Source organism: Antennarius striatus, chromosome 1 (assembly GCF_040054535.1).
Source record: "Antennarius striatus isolate MH-2024 chromosome 1, ASM4005453v1, whole genome shotgun sequence".
NCBI lineage: Eukaryota > Metazoa > Chordata > Actinopteri > Lophiiformes > Antennariidae > Antennarius > Antennarius striatus.
In genome coordinates, this window is record NC_090776.1 from 6014945 (window position 1) to 6037385 (window position 22441).

Genomic DNA, 22441 nt, shown 5'->3' on the forward strand with positions numbered 1-22441 from the left:
TATGCCTTATAAAGTATTTACAAATGAGATTTCTGGGCTTGCGCTAGCCATTCGCCATAGAAGAAGTAAATTCCAGATTGGCTACAAGGTTTTTATACTGTGTAGCCACAGCGCCGTTCTTATTTTTACGGAATAAAGGCTAAAACTTACAACTTTTTCGCTCGCAAATAGCACCGCTACTTCCGCTAGCGAGCGCCGCTATTTCCTTTATTTCCTTTAACTATGCACTGGGGTCAGACCTCCTCGCGTCCAATGAAAAACAAAATATTGTTTTTTTACAAGCTGAACCCGTGAATTGGTGTAAGACAAGGCGAGGACGATCGATCAAAAGAATCCAGTGTTTTATAGTAGAGTTTGTGTTAAAGTCCTCATTAATAAACAAATGGTGAATGCTGAGAGGGGGGAGGAGTGGTGACAGACCGATCAGAAGGTAAATGAATGATATTATCAATACTTGTTTGTAGTCTTAGACTTTTGCTCCCTGTGACCGGCAGGAATAACCAGTGATGCATGTAAATGTGTATTCACCTCGCTTGATATTTTATATGCCTTTTTAAATTGAAATGAAAAATCATGTTATTGGATTAAAAATAAATAAATAAAATAAACTATGGCATACCAATGGTGTTGGTGGTGGTCAAAGTTGAAATGTCTTCTAGTCTAAGTAAAACTTGCAAGTAAACATTGAGTAATATTTTGTATGATTGTATCTTCACATAGTGAATGCAAGGTTTCAATTGTTGAATCTCACATTCATACCTGCATAAAGTAGGACAGAAATAAAGATAGTTCAGCTTGAACTGTTGACTTTAGTGTATTTTTGTAGGTAAACTGAACAGAAGATTTTGCCCTCAAAATGCAGGAAAACAACCCCATTTTCTAAGAAATTTCCCGGGGGAGGACCCCCTTACACCTCCACGCCCCCCGCGACGAGCGTTGGTCGTCCGCCCGTGCGCCACTGTCTTGGACACAGAGTGTGGCTTTTCGTGGCTTGCTCAATTCTTTTACACTGAGCCACAGTGGCTTAGTCATACTAGCTCCTAGTGCAAGCCCAGGATTTTAAGGCTGGCAATGCCTCAAAACTCGCAGAAGTTCCAGACCAAGGAGAGACAAAACACAGGGACATAGAACTTATTGCATTGATATTTATTGCAACTTCCCAACATTGTAACAGTACAATTGAAAAATAGGATAAGCTTGGCTGAATAAAAACTTGCCAACACCAACAGTAGAAGTTTAAATACAACAAATAAAATGTTTCTCTGGAAAAAAAATGAAATGAAATAAAATATTTCTTTATCAAAAAAATGAAATGTTTTGTTATCAAAATATCAAGTCAGAAAATATTTCAGTGTCACAATTCAACAATGAACTTTTTTGTCTTCCATCTTTCAAACATCAGTGTTAATCTAGCGTTATAGCTGGCTTTCTTTTCAGGGGAAGCAGCTTTCCAGACATCTTAAAGGCTTTAACTGTGTTCACTATTCCTGGATCATCCTCAATTGCAGTGGCACACTGTATGGCAAACCCACTGAGTTTCACCTGACTGTTGTAGCTTTAAGGAGTTCCTTGTATTTGCTGAGGGCAGCAATGAACAGCTCTGCGATTGGAGCAGTGACAACCCCAACACGCTCAAACGCAGCAGACATTGTCGATCAATTAACAGCCGAAGAATTTTTTTGTACCAGGACAAGGCCTGATATAGATTTTGAACTGCAATTTAGACGACAAAGAATTAGTATTATTAACAATGAAAAAGGTAAAAAATAAAGAGAAAAAGGTATTTGCACACTTTAAAACACGCACACACACAAAGGCTGCGTTCAGACTGCCATGCAAAATCCGATTTTTAGCCAATACGGATGGGAACCGGATACTTCTTTTGAAGTCTTAACAGTCACAAATCACATGAAATATGATTTTTGCAAACCGGATCGAAACCACCTTCGGGAGGTAGTTTCAAATCGCATTTGGACAGATGTGTTTCAGTCTGAACAGCTCAAAACACTCAGATTGATTTTTACTGTCTGTGACGTCACTCGTGATGCCAGACCGCCGTCTGACACCCGCCTGTTTCGAGTTGTGGAGCGATATCAACGGAACGAAGCGAGAGACATCGGAAACATCAGTCCTTGGACAGAGGATGAAATGAAAAGTGTCTGTGGTGAGATAGCTCCGTTGTTGTTGTCGCTGTAATGTACAGTTATGCCGATAAAGCTTATTGAATTGAACTGAATTGAGAAAGAGAGAGAGATCAGCCAGGTGAGCTTGATTAACTAAGTTAAGTTGGACGTGCACGAAAAAACAAAACAAAACAAAAACAAGCGAGATGCTACAGTCATGATGTACCAGTTAGGGTCCAGAAATACTGTTTCTCTCCAATAATACACATTATACATCTCGCGGTAGTAACTTTAGGTGGGAAGCGAGAGCTAACGCCGTTAGCTGCTATCATTCATGTGAGCCAGCAAACAAACATGGTACTCACCACCACTAGTTCCACTGACGGCCGTGGACTCTCATACATCCGTCTCCACACAGACGTTCTTTTGAGCCTGCGTCCGCCGGACTCGTCGGTTCAGTTCAAAGCACTCGGTTTCCATCTCTCCAGTCTGACCACCACACTCGTACGTATAGCGTTGACGTCTTACGTCATCACGTTGGTGACGTGCTGAGAGCGGGATTGAAAACTCAACCTACGTCCACCTCTAGCAGGATGTGTTTAATGCTTTTCTTTTTCACATACAGAAAACAATGAGCAGATTTACCCGACGGAAGAAGCTTATTAATGGGGGACCTCGAAAAGAAACGCCCTGAAGCTGATAAAGTGGCTTCAAAAGAGAAAACTGCTAAAAAGAAAAGTCAAATGCAGAACATGCCATCACAACATGAAACTGAAAAACAGGACGAATATGGAGATCTACTGTATATGCTTGGTGAGAAAAATGTAATTAGATAAATTTGCAGATAGATATTTTGCAGTTATGTGTTGATTTGTCTTATATGCATGCAGGTTTGGTTCGATAATTTTAGGGTGTAGCCTACAGTATAGGCAATGCAAATCAAATGCAATTTATGTAGTAAGTGATAGCCTATGTGAAGAGTTCTCAGCCAGCCACAAGGGGGCAGTGCTATATTAGGTTCCCTGTTCTCTTGTGTTAGAGTCATGTGACATCAGGCTGTCATGTGACATAAGCCGTTCCGTTGCTGCACTGTTGCTGTTATGAGGTTCACGTTTGGATGGACATTCCCTCATGGAGCTTGGAAGCTGTTTAGCCGTTCCCACTCTTTTATTGTAAGTTTGTCTTTTCTTTGGTCACAGTATTTTTGGAATTATGCAGTTTGTTACTTTATTCTGTTTACTTATTTAAAAAGAAATATATGCTTGTATTTACTTTTGGGAAATATCTTGTATTTTTGTTTTGTGTTTTCACTGCAGGGCTTCTTCATCGTTGTCATTAAAAAGCAATAATTGGCATTGAGGAGTGTATTTCTTCATGAAGAAGCCATGGTTGTCGTCGAATGCTCCGTGCCTGACTGCGCTTTCAGGACGAATGACGTATCGGAGGCTCTCGCCATCGCTCTGTTGAATAATCATGGACTTGCCCATCAGAGTGCGCCGGCTGTCATGGCAGCCCCGGCCCACGCCCCAACCCCTCAGGGCCCAAAACTGGACCGGCCGAGGGTCGACGTTGGTGTGTCAATTGAGGAATGGAACGTGTTCCTCCGTCGTTGGGAAGTCTTCTGCACTGGCTCGGGCATAGGAGCTGCCCAGGCCCCTTTCCAGCTCTTCCAGTGTGCTGGGCCTGAACTTGGTGACAGCCTGCTGAAAGCCAACCCTACCGTTGCCTCAGGGTCTTTGCCAGATCTCATCGCCGCCATGCGTTCTCTAGCAGTCATCCCAGTTGCCACATGTGTACTGCGTACCGAACTGCTTCAGCTACGCCAGGAGCACGACGAGACCTTCCGCGCCTTCACTGCCAGGGTGCGGGGGAGAGCAGAGACATGTGCCTACGCTGCGGTGTGTGAGTGTGGCAAGGCGGTGGACTATACTGACCACATTATCCGTGATGTCCTGATCAATGGGATTTATGACTCGGACATACGCCGCGAGGTGCTGAGCACATCCGACATCCTGAACAAACCAGTTAACGATGTGGTTGCACTTGTCGAGAACAAAGAGATGGCTCGTAATGCTCTCCCTTCCTTGGCTCTGTCGGCCATGTCATCATTCCAGCGCTTAAGGAGAGGCCCACAGGTGAGCTCCACCCCAACCCCAGGCCCAGCGAATAAGGCCAGGATGGCCTCGTGCCCGGAGTGCAGGGGCACCTTCAATGTCTTTACGGAAGGGTCTCGCGGATGGAACACCAAGCCCCACCAGCTTTGTATTGACTGTTATAGGGCTCGCCGACGCAAGAGGCGACAGCAGCCACCCGCCAGCAGTCAACAGGCTACCATGGAGCTGGAACCGATCTAGAGCCTAGTGCCCGCCCTGGCCGGCGCCGTGGGAGCCATGTCGACTCGCCTGTCGTTCTCGAGCACCACATCTTCTCAAAGGGCGAATGGAGGCGAGCGAGGACGAGGGACCATCCTCGAGCTCAGATCACCATCTGTGTTGACAGGTCAGGCGGTCTGCGTGGCGGCCCTGACGGCCAGGGCTCGGGTACTGCGGCAAGGGTATCTGCCATCGCGGACACTGGTGCGCAGTCTGACCTCTGGTCTCTTGAGGAGTTCCTGGCCTGTGGTTTTTCGCGTGACGACCTGCGTCCCATCCGCCTCAGCATGTCAGCCGCCAACCACTCCCCCATCGCTGTCGAGGGCGCTTTTTTCGCTAGGCTCTCCACTACCTCCGGCAGTGGTGAAGTCTCCTCCTGCCGTTCCATGGTGTACGTGAGCAGCTCGGTCCAGGCGATGTACCTCTCCTACGATTCGTTACTCAATCTTGGCCTCTTGCCTAAGAACTTTCCGTTGGGTGACATCGGCAGGGGACCCGGAGGTGAGTCTGGGCCTGTCATTGTGCACACACCGAGCCACCCATTATCTATCTCTGCCATACGATCCACCAGCGGTGGCTGCACCGATCCGAGTGACCCTCTTGGTTCCCAGTGTTCGTGTCCCCAGCGCACGGTTCCTCCGGCACGCCCTGTGACCCTACCATTCCCTTGCATGCCAGAGAACAACAGCCGGATGAAGGATTGGCTACTCCAGAGGTACGCCTCATCCACCTTCAACACTTGCCCACATCGAGCGCTGCCGTGCATGGAGGGGCCACCCATAGAGATACACGTGGATCCTGCCGCCACGCCGAAGGCATGCCACACTGCGGCCGTGGTGCCTCTGCACTGGCAGCAGAGAGTCCACGATGACCTGTTGCGCGACGAGGCCCTTGGGGTCATTGAACGTGTGCCGTATGGCGAACCGGTGTCTTGGTGCCATCGTATGGTGGTCACTCGGAAGCATGACGGTTCCCCCCGCAGGACTGTGGACCTCTCCCCTCTCAACAAGTTCTGCCGGCGGGAGACTTTCGCCTCTGAGTCCCCGTTCCACCTTGCACGTCGGATCCCGAAAGGCACATGGAAGACTGTCACAGACGCCTGGAACGGCTACCATAGTGTGCCCTTGCGTGAGTCAGATCGTCATCTGACCACCTTTATCACTCCCTTCGGCCACTGGCGCTATACAAGGGCTCCACAAGGTTTCCTGTCATCGGGGGATGGCTACAACCGGCGTTTTGATGCTGTCCTCTCAGACTATGAGCGCAAAGAACGTTGTGTGGATGATACTATTCACTACGACACCGATCTGGAACAGCACTGGTGGAGGACAATTGACTTCTTGACACGTGTTGGTCGCTCAGGCATTGTGCTGAACCCGGATAAGTTCCAGTTTGCGGAGAGAGATGTTGATTTCGCTGGATTTAGGGTGTCGGATGCCACCATCGAGCCTCTCCCCAAATACTTGGATGCTATCCGGGATTTCCCTGCCCCAGAGTCTACGACGGATATAAGGAGCTGGTTCGGCCTTGTCAACCAGGTGGATAACTACGCCCAGTTGCGCGACACGATGGCTCCGTTCAAGCCGTTCCTCAGCCCGCGCTGTAAGTTCGCGTGGTTGCCTGAATTGGAGGAAGCCTTCCGCCTGTCCAAACGCGCCATTGTTGAGGCCATCCGTGAGGGCGTGGAGATCTACGACATGCAGCGGCGTACCTGCCTCCGTCCCGACTGGTCCAGGCGTGGTATTGGTTACTTTCTGCTCCAGCAGCATTGCAGCTGCACCTTGAGCGTGCCGAACTGTTGCCCAGGAGGCTGGAGGATCACCCTCGCCGGTTCACGCTTCCTGTCCCCGGCGGAGCAGCGCTATGCGGCCGTGGAGGGGGAGGCCCTGGCCGTGGCCTGGGGTCTGGAGCAGACACGATACTTTACACAGGGGTGTGACAACCTTGTCGTGGTTACCGACCACAAGCCTTTGGTGAAGATTTTCGGCGACCGCACGCTGGATGAAATTACAAATTCACGCCTGTTTAGACTCAAGCAGCGCACCCTCCCGTGGCGCTTCGATATTGTGCACCTGCCGGGCAAGAGCAACCATGCCGCTGATGCAACCTCCAGGCATCCTTCTCCCTCGGGCTCAGCGGACGGCCTCACACTAGGATTGTCCGCGCATATGGCCTCCATCCGCGACGATGCTGAGGGGCTCGGTGCCATCTCCTGGTCCCTCCTCGCACGGGAGACCGCGGCCGACGCATGCCTCGGCCGCCTTCTGTACTTGATTGAGCACGAGGATAGAGTCGATGTGAACGACCCCGCCCTGGCGAGTCTGTCTTCGATCTGCGACTCCATTTACGCACAGGATGGCGTCCTGCTGTATTGTGACCGTGTCGTGGTCCCGCCGTCCCTCCGTGACAGAGTCCTTCGGAACCTCCATGCAGCCCACCAGGGGATTTCTGCGATGGAGCGGTGCGCCCGTGCCATCGTCTACTGGCCTGGGATGTCAGAGGGCATCCGAGCCACCAGGTACAGATGTGCGGACTGTAACCGCAATGCGCCGTCGCAGACAGCCACGCCCCCCCTGCCGTCCTCACCGCCGTCCACCCCGTTTGAGGCTGTGTTTGCTGACTTCTTTGACTATGGGGGCCGCCACTATCTTGTTGTCGGGGATCGTCTGTCGGGCTGGGTGGAGGTCCTGTGCTCCACTGCGGGCACTGATATGGGAGGCTCGGCTGGCCTGGTTCGCCACCTTCGTTTGTTCTTCGGCTCCTTTGGCGTCCCAGAGGAACTTTCTAGCAATGGTGGCCCGGAGTTCATGGCGGGCCAGATGCAAGACTTCCTCCGCTTGTGGAACGTTGAGCATCGGGTGTCCTCCGTCGCTTTCCCGCAGTCGAACGGGAGGGCAGAAGTTGCGGTTAAGACTGTGAAACGCCTCCTGATGTCCAACACTGGCCCGACAGGCAGTCTCGATCACGACCGTTTTCTGCGTGCCATGATACAGTTGCGCAACACGCCCGACCCTGACTGCAGCCTCTCACCGGCGCAGATTGTCTATGGTCGCCCCCTTCGTGGTTCGCTTTCCTTTGCCACCAAGCTTGAGAAGTTCTCGGACTCTCGTGTCCGCCCACTCTGGCGCCAGGCTTGGGCGGCGAAGGAGGATGCCCTTCGGACCCGGATGTCCCGTACCGCCGAGTCCCTGAGGACTCACTCGAGGCCGCTCTGCCCGTTGGCACCCGGTACGAGGGTGTTTCTCCAGAATCAGCAGGGCCCGAGCCCCAACAAGTGGGACAGGTCGGGAGTGGTGGTGGAGTCGCTTGGCCACGACCAGTATCGGGTTAAGGTGGATGGATCGGGCCGCTTGACTTTACGCAACCGGCGGTTCCTCCGTGGCTATATGCCAGCCACCCCCTATTCCCCGCTGCGACCTGTGGCTCCGTTGCCGCCTCCTGTGGCTCCGGACTGCCAGCCTCTGCCTGTCCGCCCATGCCCGGCGACGCCCAATGATGCAGGTTTGGGCCCCTCCCTTCTGCTGCCGTCTGATGGGCTGACATCCGGCCTCGGATCCGGCAAGTCCCCTCCGCTGCCATCGGATGAGGCGGCCTCCGACCTCGGATCCCAGGGCGACCCTGTCCCCTCCGGCGCCGTCCCGCCCGCATCACCTCGGGTGGCGCAGTCGCCGCCGCCTCCGCCCCTGTCTGCGCGACCGTGCCGCACTAGGAGACCGCCCAAGCGCTACGAGCCCGAGACTGGCCGTTGGGTGGTGAACTGAGTCCTTTGATCTATTGTAGCTTCCCGGACTGGGGGGGATGAAGAGTTCTCAGCCAGCCACAAGGGGGCAGTGCTATATTAGGTTCCCTGTTCTCTTGTGTTAGAGTCATGTGACATCAGGCTGTCATGTGACATAAGCCGTTCCGTTGCTGCACTGTTGCTGTTATGAGGTTCACGTTCGGATGGACATTCCCTCATGGAGCTTGGAAGCTGTTTAGCCGTTCCCACTCTTTTATTGTAAGTTTGTCTTTTCTTTGGTCACAGTATTTTTGGAACTATGCAGTTTGTTACTTTATTCTGTTTACTTATTTAAAAAGAAATATATGCTTGTATTTACTTTTGGGAAATATCTTGTATTTTTGTTTTGTGTTTTCACTGCAGGGCTTCTTCATCGTTGTCATTAAAAAGCAATAATTGGCATTGAGGAGTGTATTTCTTCACTATGATTAACAATTAACTAATCTAATCTAAATCATTTTGGATCAAACATTGGGCAGACCATTGGTGAAATCAAGTTTAATTCACAAAAACAGTACTGGCACTGTACTGTACGTATCATTATGAAAGTTTTTGCTGCTGCAGCTATTTAGCCAAGTTTTTATTCAGCCAAGCTTATCCTATTTTTCATTTGTACAGTTACAATGTTGGGAAGTTGCAATAAATATCAATGCAATAAGTTCTATGTCCCTGTTTTTTGTCTCTCCTTGGTCTGGAACTTCTACGAGTTTTGAGGCATTGCCAGCCTTAAAATCTCATTTGTAAATACTTTATAAGGCATAGATAATGTCCACTTTAGATGAGCTCACACAAAATGCTTAATTAACGAGTAGTAAGTACTTTGTAACAGCCTGAATTCATGAATTCCTTCATTAATAACTTTATAAGCCATCCATTAGAAATGGAATTTGTGAGATTTTATAAAGCATCTACTAACACACTCACTAATCATTAGTACATGTCTGAATAGTGGGCATGTAAGAGCATGCAGACATGAACATCTAAATATATTGTTCATTATTTATATAGGCTTTCTAAATGATCCTACAAATAACTGAGAAACCCTAACTAACTGGTGGGTAAGTGATGTTAAGGCTTTCTAAATGATCCTACAAACAACTGAGAAATCCTAACTGGTGGGTAATACTTAATTTAGAAATGCTGAATTAATCATTTATATAGATGAGCTTATTAATGAAGAGTAAAACATTTATAACTGATTAATAAACCACATGCTAATGAGTATTTACGTCAGAATTGTGTTTTATAAATGATGAATTCAGTGTTTACTAATCCATAACTACTGTGCTTCTAAGTGATGATTAAAAATGTATAGCTGCGTTTATAAACTACATAATAATGAGTATTCATACGTTATAGATGATGAATTCAATATTTATTAATGCTTAAGTAATGCTTAATAGTGTGTACTCATTATAAAGTGTTACTCTACTTTGTTGTACTTTTACTTCTATTTGTTAACCACACAGGACCTGCAGGGAAAAACAGCACGGCTGTTGGAACTGTACTCTTGTTCCTCCATGAGCATGATTTAAGCATATTCAATGAGTAGTATTTTAAAGTTCTATTAAAATGTCAAAACTGAAAAGTGAAGCTAAACAGATATTCTCCTGCTAACAACTGGTTGTGTAGCAGGAGGCTGCACTGAAGTTATGTCCTAATGAGATAAATGTACATGAGGCATGTGGGTGTACATCAGGATAATACATTTCTGAAGAGCAAGGAATTGTAGGCTTACTGATGATTAATAATGTTGATTGGCGTTGTGTGACTTTTTTAAAAAATTGCTGCTGTTCTCATTATTAAATGATATGCTAGTAAATCAGATTTGTTGCTATAGCAATATCATCTGTTTCACTCGAGGTGTGACTGTGATGAGGTAAATGATTCTCTCTGCTGTGGGCACATACTGTATTTCTGCATTTTGTACAGTAGCATGTGATTCGGAGATAGAAGGAGATGCTGTCTGCTCGGATAATGGCGCATCCTTTAAACCAGTGGTTCTTAACCTGGGTTCGATCGAACCCTAGGGGTTCGTTGAGTCGGTCTCAGGGGTTTCGCGGAGATGGAGGTCAAGACAAAATACCCGACACACACAAATCTCTGTGTACATTTGACACATCGTGTCAATTCGTGATGATATGCCCCCATTAGCCATCACTGGCTGCAGGTGATCACGCTACATTGATTAGCCTACCTGTGCTACAGGGAATTTTGTGCACTCAGTAGTCGATTTATGCCTGTCATGATGGTACGTCATCTGATTGCTTTCTTAATATTTTTAATTCATAGTAACTATGTTGAGCAAAAGAAGAAAGTGTTGGACGAATATGTGCAATGTGATTTTACATAAACTGTATAACGGAACGTGATGAGAGTCAGCGTTCTGCATGATTTGCAATGTCAAGTTGAGCTACTCTAGTCTTGCACTGGAAAAAATAAAGGAACACTTCCTTAAGCTGCATTGAAAGCAAAAGAAACAGACTTTGCTGTGAAAATGACATAAGAGTAGCACTTGCCAAGGTTGAAGCCACGCATATCTGAACTGGTCTCTCAATAACAACAGCAGAACCCACACTAGTCGACAGTTTTACATGACTGATGACATAACCTAATCAGTCACTCGGACATCTAGTGCAGACAAAATTATTAAAAGATACTGATATTTACGCAAACACTTCTAAAAACAGATTAGATTCTTGCAGAATCTTTCATGACCTCGAGACTTCCTGGGGCAATTTCTCCCAAGTGCTGAAAGATTTGACACACAAACAACAATCTAGATTTTAGATTCAATTAAATGATATTATTTTATTATATTATTTTATTGTATGATTTTATTGTATTAAAAACTTTCCACCACACTTGCCCATCTTTTGCCCTTCATCTCTCAATCTAAAATCTAGACTGGTTTTAAGTTTGTTATGCCAGTGGGCTCACACAGTGGAAGTAATCAGATTTTACATGCATGTAATTTTCATCTCAGCAAAAAGTTTGACTTTCAACGGATGGTCTAGAAACTTCTGTGCCACTGTTGGAAACATTCTGCTATGACTGCATTCAAATACATTAATTTGCCAGACAACCTGCTGCACATCAGAAATGTTAGCAGCATTTTTAATCATAGTTTTCAAAATGGCCTGATTAACCACTAGCTGCTTGTGCCATATCTAAGGGGATATAACTATACAGTGGTATGAAAGAGTTTGGGCACCCCTGATGATTTTCAAGATTTTCCTTAATAAATCACTGGTTGTTCGGATCAACAATTTCTGTTAAATATATCATATAGCAGATGAATACTGTGGTGTTTGAGAAGTGAAATGAAGTTTATAGGATTCACCAAAAGTGTGCAATGATTATTGAAACAAAGTAGGCAGGTACATAAATTTGGGCACCCCAACACAGAAATTACATCAGTATTTAGAAAAGCCTGTTTTTGCAGAAATAACAGCCACTAAATGCTTTCTATAGCTTCCGATGAGGGTCTAGATTTTGGCCGGTTATTTTTGACTATTGGTCTTCACAACGCTTCTCCAGTTCGGTTACTTTGATAGTTGCTAGCATGGTCAGCCTGCTTTAAATAACACCAAATATTTTAAAAAATATTCTATATTCAATATTCAGTGAGATGGCTATTCCAGAACATTGTACTTGTTTCTCTGCATGAATGCCCTAGTAGAATTTGAATAGGGTTTAGGGCTGCTGTCCTGTTGACGTGTCCAGCTCCAGCATAAATTCAGCTTTGTCTCTGATTCTTAAACATTGTTTGCAAGAATCTGCTGATACGGATTGGAATCCATGCAATCTATTCCAAAATGAAGCTGGCTTGTCCAAATGTGCTGTAGCATACCTCAAGTGACTGTTTGCTTCCGTATCGCTCTTCCATAGAGCATCCCTTTGTGCAAACTGCATTGAATAGTTGAACTTTGCACAGTGACACAAGAGATTTAGACATTATACACATGCTATTTGGTAATGCCATTTGCTATTTGGCTCTACTGAAGGGTGCAAACGTCCCATCAATAGCAAGATGATGTCGTTGGTCTTTTGAGCTGGTCTGTGGGATGACTTTGACTGTTTCACAATCAGTCGCCTCTGCTTATCTGACATTTTTCTTGGCTTGCCACTCCAGGCCCTAACTAGAACTGTGCGTTCTTCCAATTCCTCACTATGTTCCTTACAGTAGAAATTGAAATCTTTGAGAGTTATTTTGCATCCTTCCCTTTGCATCCTTCCCTTAAAACTGTGATGTTGAACAATCTTTGTTTCCAGGTCATTTGACAGCTGTTTTGAGGCTCTCCTGTTGCCACTCTTCATTGAAAATGCAAAGAGGACAACAACTTACAATCGGTCACAGTAAATGACATTTCTCATGATTGGCTTCACCTTTGCATGTAGATTAAGGGACAATGAGCTTATTAAACAAATTTTGTGTTGCAATGATTAGTGCTAAATTTATTCAAATCAATAAAAAAAACAAGGGTGCCCAAATTTATGCACCTGCCTACTTTTGTTTAAATACTGTAAATAATATAAACTTTCTGTAAATAATATTAAATTCATCAAACTTCTCAAATGTTACTCTGTCTGTTATACTATACAGTATATATTTAATTGAAATTGTTGATCCAAACAGTCAATGATTTATAAAGGAAAATCTGGAAAATTATCAGGGGTGCCCAAACTAAAAACCGTATAACTAAAAACAGCAAGATGAGCAATATACAGTATGTCAATGTTTTTAACTTAATAGTTTGAATAACAAACGCCAAATGAAAGTAAGGAAAAATACTTTTATACATTGCATATCAGTAGTGTTGAGCACTGTTGCATCAGAGCAAGAGCATCCTGAATTGGTCCATTCTGTCATAGATCCTGGTTATGGAGATTTCTGTCTAACCTCGTCTGTCAGCCTGTCCATCCCCATAGCGAACAAGAAGGGGCTCAGAGCTGATCCCTGATGCAGTCCCTCCTCTGTCACACCTACAGCACACCTCACCAGTGTCTTACAGTCCTCATACATGTCCTGCACCACTCTCACATACTTCTCTGTCACTCCAGACTTCCTCATACAATACCACAGTTCCTCTCTGGGCACCCTGTCATAAGCTTTCTCCAGATCTACAAAAACACAATGCAGCTCTGTCTGGCATTCTGTATACTTCTCGATCAACATCTTCAAAGCAAGTACTGCATCTGTAGTACTCTTTTTTGGCATGAAACCAAACTACTGCTCACAAATTTTCATTTCTGCCCTTAGTCTAACTTCTGAAAATTTTCCTTCAGCTATGCCAGACGGGATAGGCTCCAACTCCCTGTGACCCCGTAAGCGGATGAAGCGGTCAGGAAAATGAACGAATGAATGAACGAGCACAAGTATTGATGAGTTTCACTCGTATCATGCTCGTACTCAAAAATGTGTTATCCGTACCCTATACTTGTCTGAAACAGTACTCGGCTCAACCCTAGACAGCACAATACTAAAGTAAGTTTACGAATAAGAGCCTGACTTTTTCTAAATGTGTGTATTTTTTCTGACATTGTTTGATCATTAAAATTTCAAAACACAAAAGAGATCTGAGTCGTCACTGCTTGGATATTATTTGTATATGATTTGGATTATCAGTAAACTATCAAAGAATAATTTGGTGGAATAGGTAAAAACACATCAGCACATTGCATTAAAACTATAATGATTGAGTGTTTTATTAATTTAATTGACACAACATAGCTTCTCTGCAATTACACATCCAAATTCGAACTTTGGAATAAAAAACCCCAAATGTAACTGAGAAATAAATACAATTGTATCCTGCTTCAAAATATGTTGGTGTCATCAGTAGACCTTAACAATGAAAATGATTAACTATTATGAATGATCCAAAATGCTGTGGTGGCTGCCAGCCAGCTGGAGACACTGATGTTACGATGCCAAGATGGTTTGCTTATGGCTCCCCATCCCTCACAGTCAACACAGGTAACCTGTACTTTCCTTGTGCAGCTCACACTACTTTGTGACATTTGACAAAATTATCCTTTGCTTTATTTTTCTTACACATTTGCTTTAGGGAGCCCCCCACACCTATTGTAGCAAGCCCTCCTCTCTGTCACACACACCTTCCCTCCACCTCCCAGGTCCCACCACCATCACAGTCTCCTCCCATCTTCAAGGCGGACCAGGTAAGAGGAGAACTGAGGAAGCTTCAGCCCCGAAAAGCAGCAGGACCGGATGGAGCCCCCATCTACTCAAGATCTGCGCCGCTGAACTCGGGGAGCCGCTACAATGGGTCTTCAACCTGAGCCTGCGTCTCAGGAAAGTGCCCACCCTCTGGAAAACGTCGTGCGTCATTCCAGTTCCCAAAAAGAGCCGGCCCAGCGAGCTGAACGACTTCCAACTGGTGGCGCTCACATCGCATCTGATGAAGACTCTGGTGCGGCTCTTCCTCAATCTCCTCAGGCCTCAGGTGAAACATGCTGAGGACTCTTTACAGTTTGCCTACCGGGAAAAGGTCAGCGTGGAAGATACCATCCTCCACATGCTACACCAAGCCCATTCGCATCTGGACAAGGAAAGCGGCACTGTGAAGATCCTTTTTCTGGATTGTTCAAGTGCCTTTAACACCATCCAGCCCTGTATACTATAGGAAAAACTCCTACAAATGTGAGTGGACCCCGGCCTGGTTGATTGGATCCAAGACTACCTCACCAATAGACCACAGTTCGTCAGGCTAAAGGACGCCACGTCTGATACTGTGGTCAGCTGCATCGGTGCTCCACAGGGGACTGTCTTGTCCCCAATCCTCTTCTCCTTGTACACTGCGGACTTCTGCTACAACTCTGAACTGTGTCACATCCAGAAGTATGCAGATGACACAGCTATTGTGGGATGTATCAGGGAGAATGAGGAGGAGGAGTATAGATGCCTGGTGAAGGACTTGCCTGGTGTCACAGCAATAGCCTGCAGCTCAACACCTCCAAAACTAAAGAGCTGGCCATTGACTTCAGGAGGGACAGACCCCAACCTAGACCAGTTCTGATAGGAACGGAGGAGGTGCGGACTGTGCACACCTATGTGCACGCCTCCCAACATGCAGGACAAATAGACTGAAGAACTCCTTTATCCCCCGAGCTATTAAACTGCTCAACTCCTCTCTGGGGGAGATGAAGATAAAGGGGGTTCACACGAGAGCAGAGGGGTGACGGAAACAGTGCACCAAACGTTGTATAACAATATACACACTAATACAATATATTATGTAGTACATGCCTATCCAGGTTTATTTATTCATGCCCTTTATTCCTAAACCGATTTAAGCCCATTTAGGTCTTTGTATTTGTATATTCCTTTATTTAGTGGGTTATTTATTATTTATTATTCTCTCTGTCTGGTGGGTTACTATTTATTACTCTTTCTATTTGGCGTTGGCATTACTTTCTGTGTCTTTTCTTTCTGTGTACGTACTCTGTGCTGTGTGAAATGTGATGGAGAAACTCATTTCCCTGATGGACCCTGCTGAAGGGATGAATAAAGTCCTACTCTATTCTGTATTCTTCACTTGGCACTGACTTCTCCTCTCCATCTTCTGCTGCTCCAAAATAGGGCACCATCATTTGTCGGGCTTTTGCTTTCATGTGTCCTGAGCAAAGTTCCTCATAATGCAAATTGCATTACGAGGTTCCTCTGTGACATCTTATTGGTGCACTTCTTGAACAGGATCAAAGCATTTATGGCAGCCAGGTTAAGATATTACGAAACACCACCAATGGCCATCATCATGTAGGAACTTACACTGAATATCTCCTCCCCGTTTGATCAAGCACATCTACTCCAACCTTGGTTCTGTTGTGGTACTGTACGTAAAAGTCTCCAGTTTAGCCCCGTGGCCACTTGTGATGTTAGCAGCTGTGTGGATTGTGATTAGAATGGAGATATTTTTCCTTGGTTAGCATTGATAGATTGTTCGGGTTGCACTGTTACATTTAAGCATGTCTTTAGTGTGCAGGGCCCTTTGCTCCTCTACAGATGGAGGAAGCTCTTGTCTACTCTTATTTACTGGACCAACCAGGCTGCTTTTCTGGGCCTTTAGTGCCTTGGAAAGTTCAAGAGAAGTAAAGAAATTATCAATGGTGTGAAGATATTTGGTAGACAGACGGACAGACGGACAAACACTGACAATTACAATAATTAAAACAGTTGCAGACACTTAAATTTCTTTCAGTTATTGATTGCAAAAGTTTGTGCTGCAGTGTTTGGCAATCCAAATATAGCAAAGAGAGGAGCTCTTAAACGGTCACCATCCAATAAGATGTCTCCTCACTGGAGGTCAGAGCCAATCAGCAGCTCCATGGTGTACAACTCACTTTCACTGTTTTTATAATTATTTGCAAGTAAGTTGCATCACCAACAGATCCCATAAACATTGGGTAAAGCAGAGAGAATACTAGAGTTGTGTAGTTGTGTCTTCTACTGTGTCCTTTCATGAAGAACTCAGATTTCAGAATCCAAGATCTCCAGGTCTGTGCAATTTACTACGCTGTTTGTTGATTGGTTTCAATCTTGGAAAGAGATAGCAGGAGAAATGAGGTGAAATAGAAGATAAGGCCCCAGAGTCCAAAGTCATGTCATTCAACACTTTTGAAGGTTCTCATTTTGAATTTACCTGTAGTTTGACTTGGTTTTTGTTTTTTTCAAACTTTAAATTTGCCCCGGCACGGTGGCGCAGTGGCAAGCGCTGTCACCGCACAACATGGCGGTTCTGGGTTTGAGTCCCGTTCTCTGCGGAGTTTGCATGCTCCACCCGTGTCTGCATGGTTCTCTCCAGGCTCTCTGGCTTCAGGAGCTTCAGGTTAATTGGCCGGTCCCAAATTGCCCGTGGAGTGAGTGTGTGCGTGCGCGTGGTTGTCTGTCTTTGTGTGTGGCTCCGCGGCGCACTGGTATCGAGCCCGGAGTGGCCCCCTGCCTCAGGCCCCATGCCAGCTAGGATAGGCTCTAGCTCCCAGTGACCGGCTGCGGCGGATACGGTGGAAGAAAATGGATAGATGGATGAATTTCCCGTTTCCTTACCTACTTCCTGTCTGTCTTCTCCATTCCTTTTACTCTCAACTTTACTCGCCCCTTCTTCTCCCTTTTCCTCAACTTTTCTTTCATTTATACTGATGTTTTCGCATCCCATCTTCTTTCTTCCTCCCTTCTTCCTGTTTTCTTCACAATTTTGTATTAAAAATTTAAGTTACTTTATTAATCCCCACTGGAGAAGATATTTTTCACTGGCTGTAATCACGTACATGCTGGAACATGTGTGCACACACACAAAGGGACTCTAGAAGGGTGGATTTTGCAGCCACGTAGCAGCAGCTCCTCAGCAATGCTCAGGAAGGGAACTGACAACTCTTATGCTATCAATTCACACTCCATACTTTGGTCGACACTGAACTTAAACCCACCACCCTCCGGTCTCCATGCCAAGTCCTTGTGGACTGAACTACTGCTGCCGAGTATCTACATCTCTCCTTCTATACCTTTTATCTTGTTTCCATATGTTAACTCTCCATCTCTTCTTTATCTCCTCCATCCAGCTGTATGATTTGGGCTTCCCGGCTGATTCCCAATCCAGCTCTCCAGGCTGCCTAACTACTGATAGCAGCTGTGTCAACATGGGCTATCCATCCTGTGGCCACCGAGGTCGCTGTCATGGTGAGTGGGGCTCCTTCAGCTGCCAGTGTGTGCCGGGATACGTGGGACACCAGTGTAAAGAGGGTAAGACATAAGTTTTCCTTTTATTTATTTTTTTGTGTTCTATACTGCATTTAATCTGTACTAGATATACCATCAACCACAAAACCAAATCATTTCAGCATCCTTATTTTTAAATCCCATGGGTAAATGCTCAAACAATTGAACCTTAAGTACAGATGTAACTGGCTTAGCAGATTTACACCCAAAGCTCTAAAAACTGAGTTGCATTTAGATCTGAAGGTTGAAGGCAGAAAAAATGTGTTTTCTATCACAGTTAGGTTTCTTCAGGTTTCTCACCTGAAGTTGTTTCCAAGGGTGGTTAACTTGTCTAACGAGGAACAATACACCTCCGATAGCACATCTCCTTCTACTTTCGGCTTTTCCCTTTAGGGGTCGGCACAGCGAATCAGTTGCCTCCATCTAACCATGCCTTGTGCATCCTCTTCTCTCACACCAACTCCCTTCATGTCCTCTTTCATCCATCCATCCATCATCAACCGCTTATCCGGGACCGGGTCGCGGGGGTAACGGTCTCAGCAGGGATGCCCATATTTTCTTCTCCCTGGACACCTCCTCTCACTCCTCCGGGGGGAGCCCGAGGCGTTCCCAGGCCAGCCGAGAGACATAGTCCCTCCAGCGTGTCCTAGGTCTTCCTCCAGGTCTCCTCGGAATATCTCCCCAGGGAGGCGTCGGGGAGGCATCCGGAACAGATACCCGAGCCACCTCAGCTGGCTCCACTCGAGGCGGAGGAGCAGCGGCTCTACACCGAGCTCCTCCCTGGTGACTGAGCTCCTCACCCTATCTCTAAGGGTGTGCCCAGCCACTCTATGGAGGAAATTCATTTCAACCGCTTGTATGCGGGATCTTGTCCTTTCGGTCACGATCCAAAGCTCATGACCATAGCTGAGAGTAGGAACGTAGATTGACTGGTAAATGGAGAGCTTTGTCTTGCGACTCAGCTCCTTCTTCATCACAATGGACCTATACAGCGACTGCATCAATGCAGAAGCTTCACCGATCCGTCTGTCAATCTCTCGTTCCATCCTTCCCTCACTTGTGAACAAGACCCCAAGATACTTAAACTCCTGCACTTGGGACAAGGACTCTCCACCAACCTGAAGAGGGCACACCACCCATTTCCGGTTTGTAGTATGGCAACCACCTTCAGCTTGGGTGATGGACGAGTCCACCTCTGAGACGTTAGCCTCTGCTTCCTCTGTGTAAGATATAGCAGTGGGATTGGGGATATCCTCAAAGTATTCTTTCCACTGCCTGACAATATCCTCAGTCGAGGTCAGCAGCTCTCCGCCTCTACTGTAAACAGTGTTGGGTGTGCACTGCTTTCCCCTCCTGAGGCACCGAATGGTTTGCCAGAATTTATTCGCGGCTTCCTCCATGGCCTCTCCGAACTCCTGCCAGACCCGAGTTTTTGCCTCCACGACTACTCGAGCCGCAGTGCGCCTGGCCTGCCTGTACCTGTCAGCTGCCTCCATAGTCCTGCATTTAAACAAGATTTAATAGGACTCCTTCTTGAGCTTGACGGCGTCCCTTAATTCCGGTGTCCACCACCGGGTCCGGGGGTTACTGCCGCGACAGGCACCAGAGACCTTGCGACCACAGCTTCGAGCAGCTGCTTTGACAATGGAGGCAGAGAACATGGTCCACTCTGACTCAATGTCCCCAGCCTCATGTGGGATCTGGGAGAAGCTGTCCCAGAGGCGGGAGTTGAAGACCTCACTGACAGAGGGTTCTGTCAGTGAGGTCGCAGCCTCTCACCTTGGACAACACCAGAAAAGTGGAGAGTCCAGCCCCTCTCAATAGTTTGGGTTCCAGAGCCCAAGCTGTGGGTGGAGGTGAGCCCGATTATATCTAGTTGGTACCTCTCAACCTCCCTCAACCTCCCTGGCTCCTTTTCCCCCAATGAGGTGACATTCCATGTCCCTAGAGCTAGACTCTGTCTGGGGATTGGGTCGTCGAGCCCCATGCTGACGACTGCCACCCAATCCACAATGCGCCCGTCCCCTATGGTTTCCTCGGCGGGTGGTTAGCCCACCGGAGCCCACGTCGTCCTTTTCGGGCTGAGCCCAGCCGGGCCCCATGGGCAGAGGCCCAGCCACCAGGCGCTCACATACGAGCCCCAACCCCGGGCGTGGCTCCAGGGTGGGGCCCCAGTTGCGCCAACCGGGCGACGTCACTGTCCTTGATTTTTCTTTCATCTGGCCCTACACCCAGAACCTGTTTGCCAAGGGAGACCCTAACTGGAGCATAAAGCCCCTGGCAACATAGCTCCTGGGATTATTCAAGTACTCAAACTCCTCCACCACGATAAGGTGGCAGCTCTTGGAGGAGATGTCCTCTTTCACTACATCCATAAATCTCCTCTTTGGTCTTCCTCTAGGCCTCCTGCCTGGCAGCTCAAAACTCAGCATCCTTCTACCAATATATTCACTATCTCTCCTCCGGACATGTCCAAGCCATCTCAGTCTCTGACTTTATCTCCAAAACCTCGAACATGTGCTGTCCCTCTGATGTACTCATTCCTGATCCTATCCATCCTGGTCACTCCCAAAGAGAACCTCAGCATCTTCATCTCTGCTTCTTCCAGCTCTGTCTCCTGTCTTTTCCTCAGTGACACTGTCTCTAGGCCAAACAACATTGCTGGTCTTACCAGAGTTTTATACACCTTTCCTATAATTTTAGCTGAAACTCTTCTATCACACATCACACTTGACACTTTTCTCCACCCGTTCCATCCTGCCTGTACATACTTCTTCACCTCTTTTCAACACTCTCCAGTGCTATGGACTGTTGATCCTAAGTACTTAACCCGAGAGGACCCCAGTGACACCGGTGTCACTGGGGACGCCTCCGGGAGAGCTGTCCATCCCCTTGTTATAAAGCTTTATATGTTATTATAACTCGTCAAGTGCCTAACCGACGTATACTCAACATCGTAGTATCATGACCAGGTGACGACCATGACCATGACCATATATATATATATATATATATATATATATATATATATATATATATATATATATATATATATATATTTGAATAAACTCAGTTCAAAAAGTGTCACGCTGTCACCAACTCCACCCACTACCTGTCCATCTAGTGCCCAACCAATCACAGAGCATGTCAGAAGGAATCACATGAATAATATGGCGTAAGGCATCTGCTTTGTTAAGAGAAGAAATAACTATACATGGACTTCCCAGTTAACATAATTTTAGAGTGTCATAATTGTTCCAACAATTTTTGTGTTTTTTAGCAGAGAGTCCAAACAGCAGGAACAACACAGAAAACGGCAACAATTTGTGAGTGAAACTAGCTGGCTAGCATGAACAGTCTGTCCAGCTATGGTTTCCGTTTGGAATAAGACAATTGATGTAGTATCCAAAATACTCCTCTGGCATCTGACAAAAATGCTCTTTAAGTAACTACATACAGTTCTGTTCATGTAGTTAGCTAACAGAACTATAACTTCTGTAAAATTTCTTTTCCACTTCCTATTTTGACAGGTGCCTTTTCCTTTAATGTTAACTCCCACTACCTTATGACATTTGACACAATTATCCTTTGCTTTATTTTTCTTACACATTTGCTTTATTTTTCTTACACATTCGTCACTTGGCACTGCCTTCTCTTCTCCATCTTCTGTTGCTCCAAAATAGGGCTCTTGCACCATCATTGGTTGGGCTTTTGCTTTCATGTGTCCTGAGCGATGTTCCTATGCGAGTCACATTATGAGGTTCCTCATTGACATCATCTTATTGGTGCACTTCTTGAACAGGATCGAAGCATTTATGGCAGCAAGGTTAAGAATATTACGAAACACCACCAATGGCCATCATCATGTAATATCTTACACTGTCACGGGGTGCGAACAGGACCCAAGTGCAGCACAGAGAGGCAAGACAGGAGTTAAGTTCAACAGTGTTTATTTTCAGGCCAGGCGGATTGGGAGTCGAACCTGGGTCTCCCAGGCGGCAGGGAGGCAGGTAACCGATAGGCCAGCGGAGCACGTTGGAGACACAATGGATCACTCCAGAGAAAGGGAGCAGGCAGGAGACGAGGTCAAGGGACGGGAGGCTAGTCAATTTACCAGGGCTGGAACAGGAGGCAGAGTCATTGGACAGGCGAGGGTCAGGTTTACCGGCACAGAGAGACAAGGCAGAATCCGTGGACGAAGGGCGGGTAGGTTGGCTGGGAGGCAGAAGAGAGGCAGAGTCCAGGGATGAAACAGGTCGTGATCGGGCAGGTACTCTGGACTAGCACGCTGGAGAGTAAGACATGGGTCGATTACAATCTTGCAGAGACTGAGTGTGAGACATGGGTTTAAATACCGGACTGATTGTAGATGGGCTGTAGGTGTGGGTGATCAGCGGGAGGTGTGGTCAGGCTGGGAGGTGGGATAGTGAAA

General features: G+C 46.5%; 1 protein-coding gene across 1 annotated transcript in view; it reads left to right on the forward strand.

Annotated features, from left to right (window-relative positions):
• The window catches only part of si:ch211-186j3.6 (neural-cadherin), a 593489-nt gene that overhangs the window by 482293 nt on the left and 88755 nt on the right, over positions 1-22441 (forward strand). The window contains exon 31 of the mRNA XM_068311636.1: positions 17853-18033. Coding sequence (XP_068167737.1) covers positions 17853-18033 — 181 coding nt within the window. The remainder of the gene's footprint in view (positions 1-17852; positions 18034-22441) is intronic.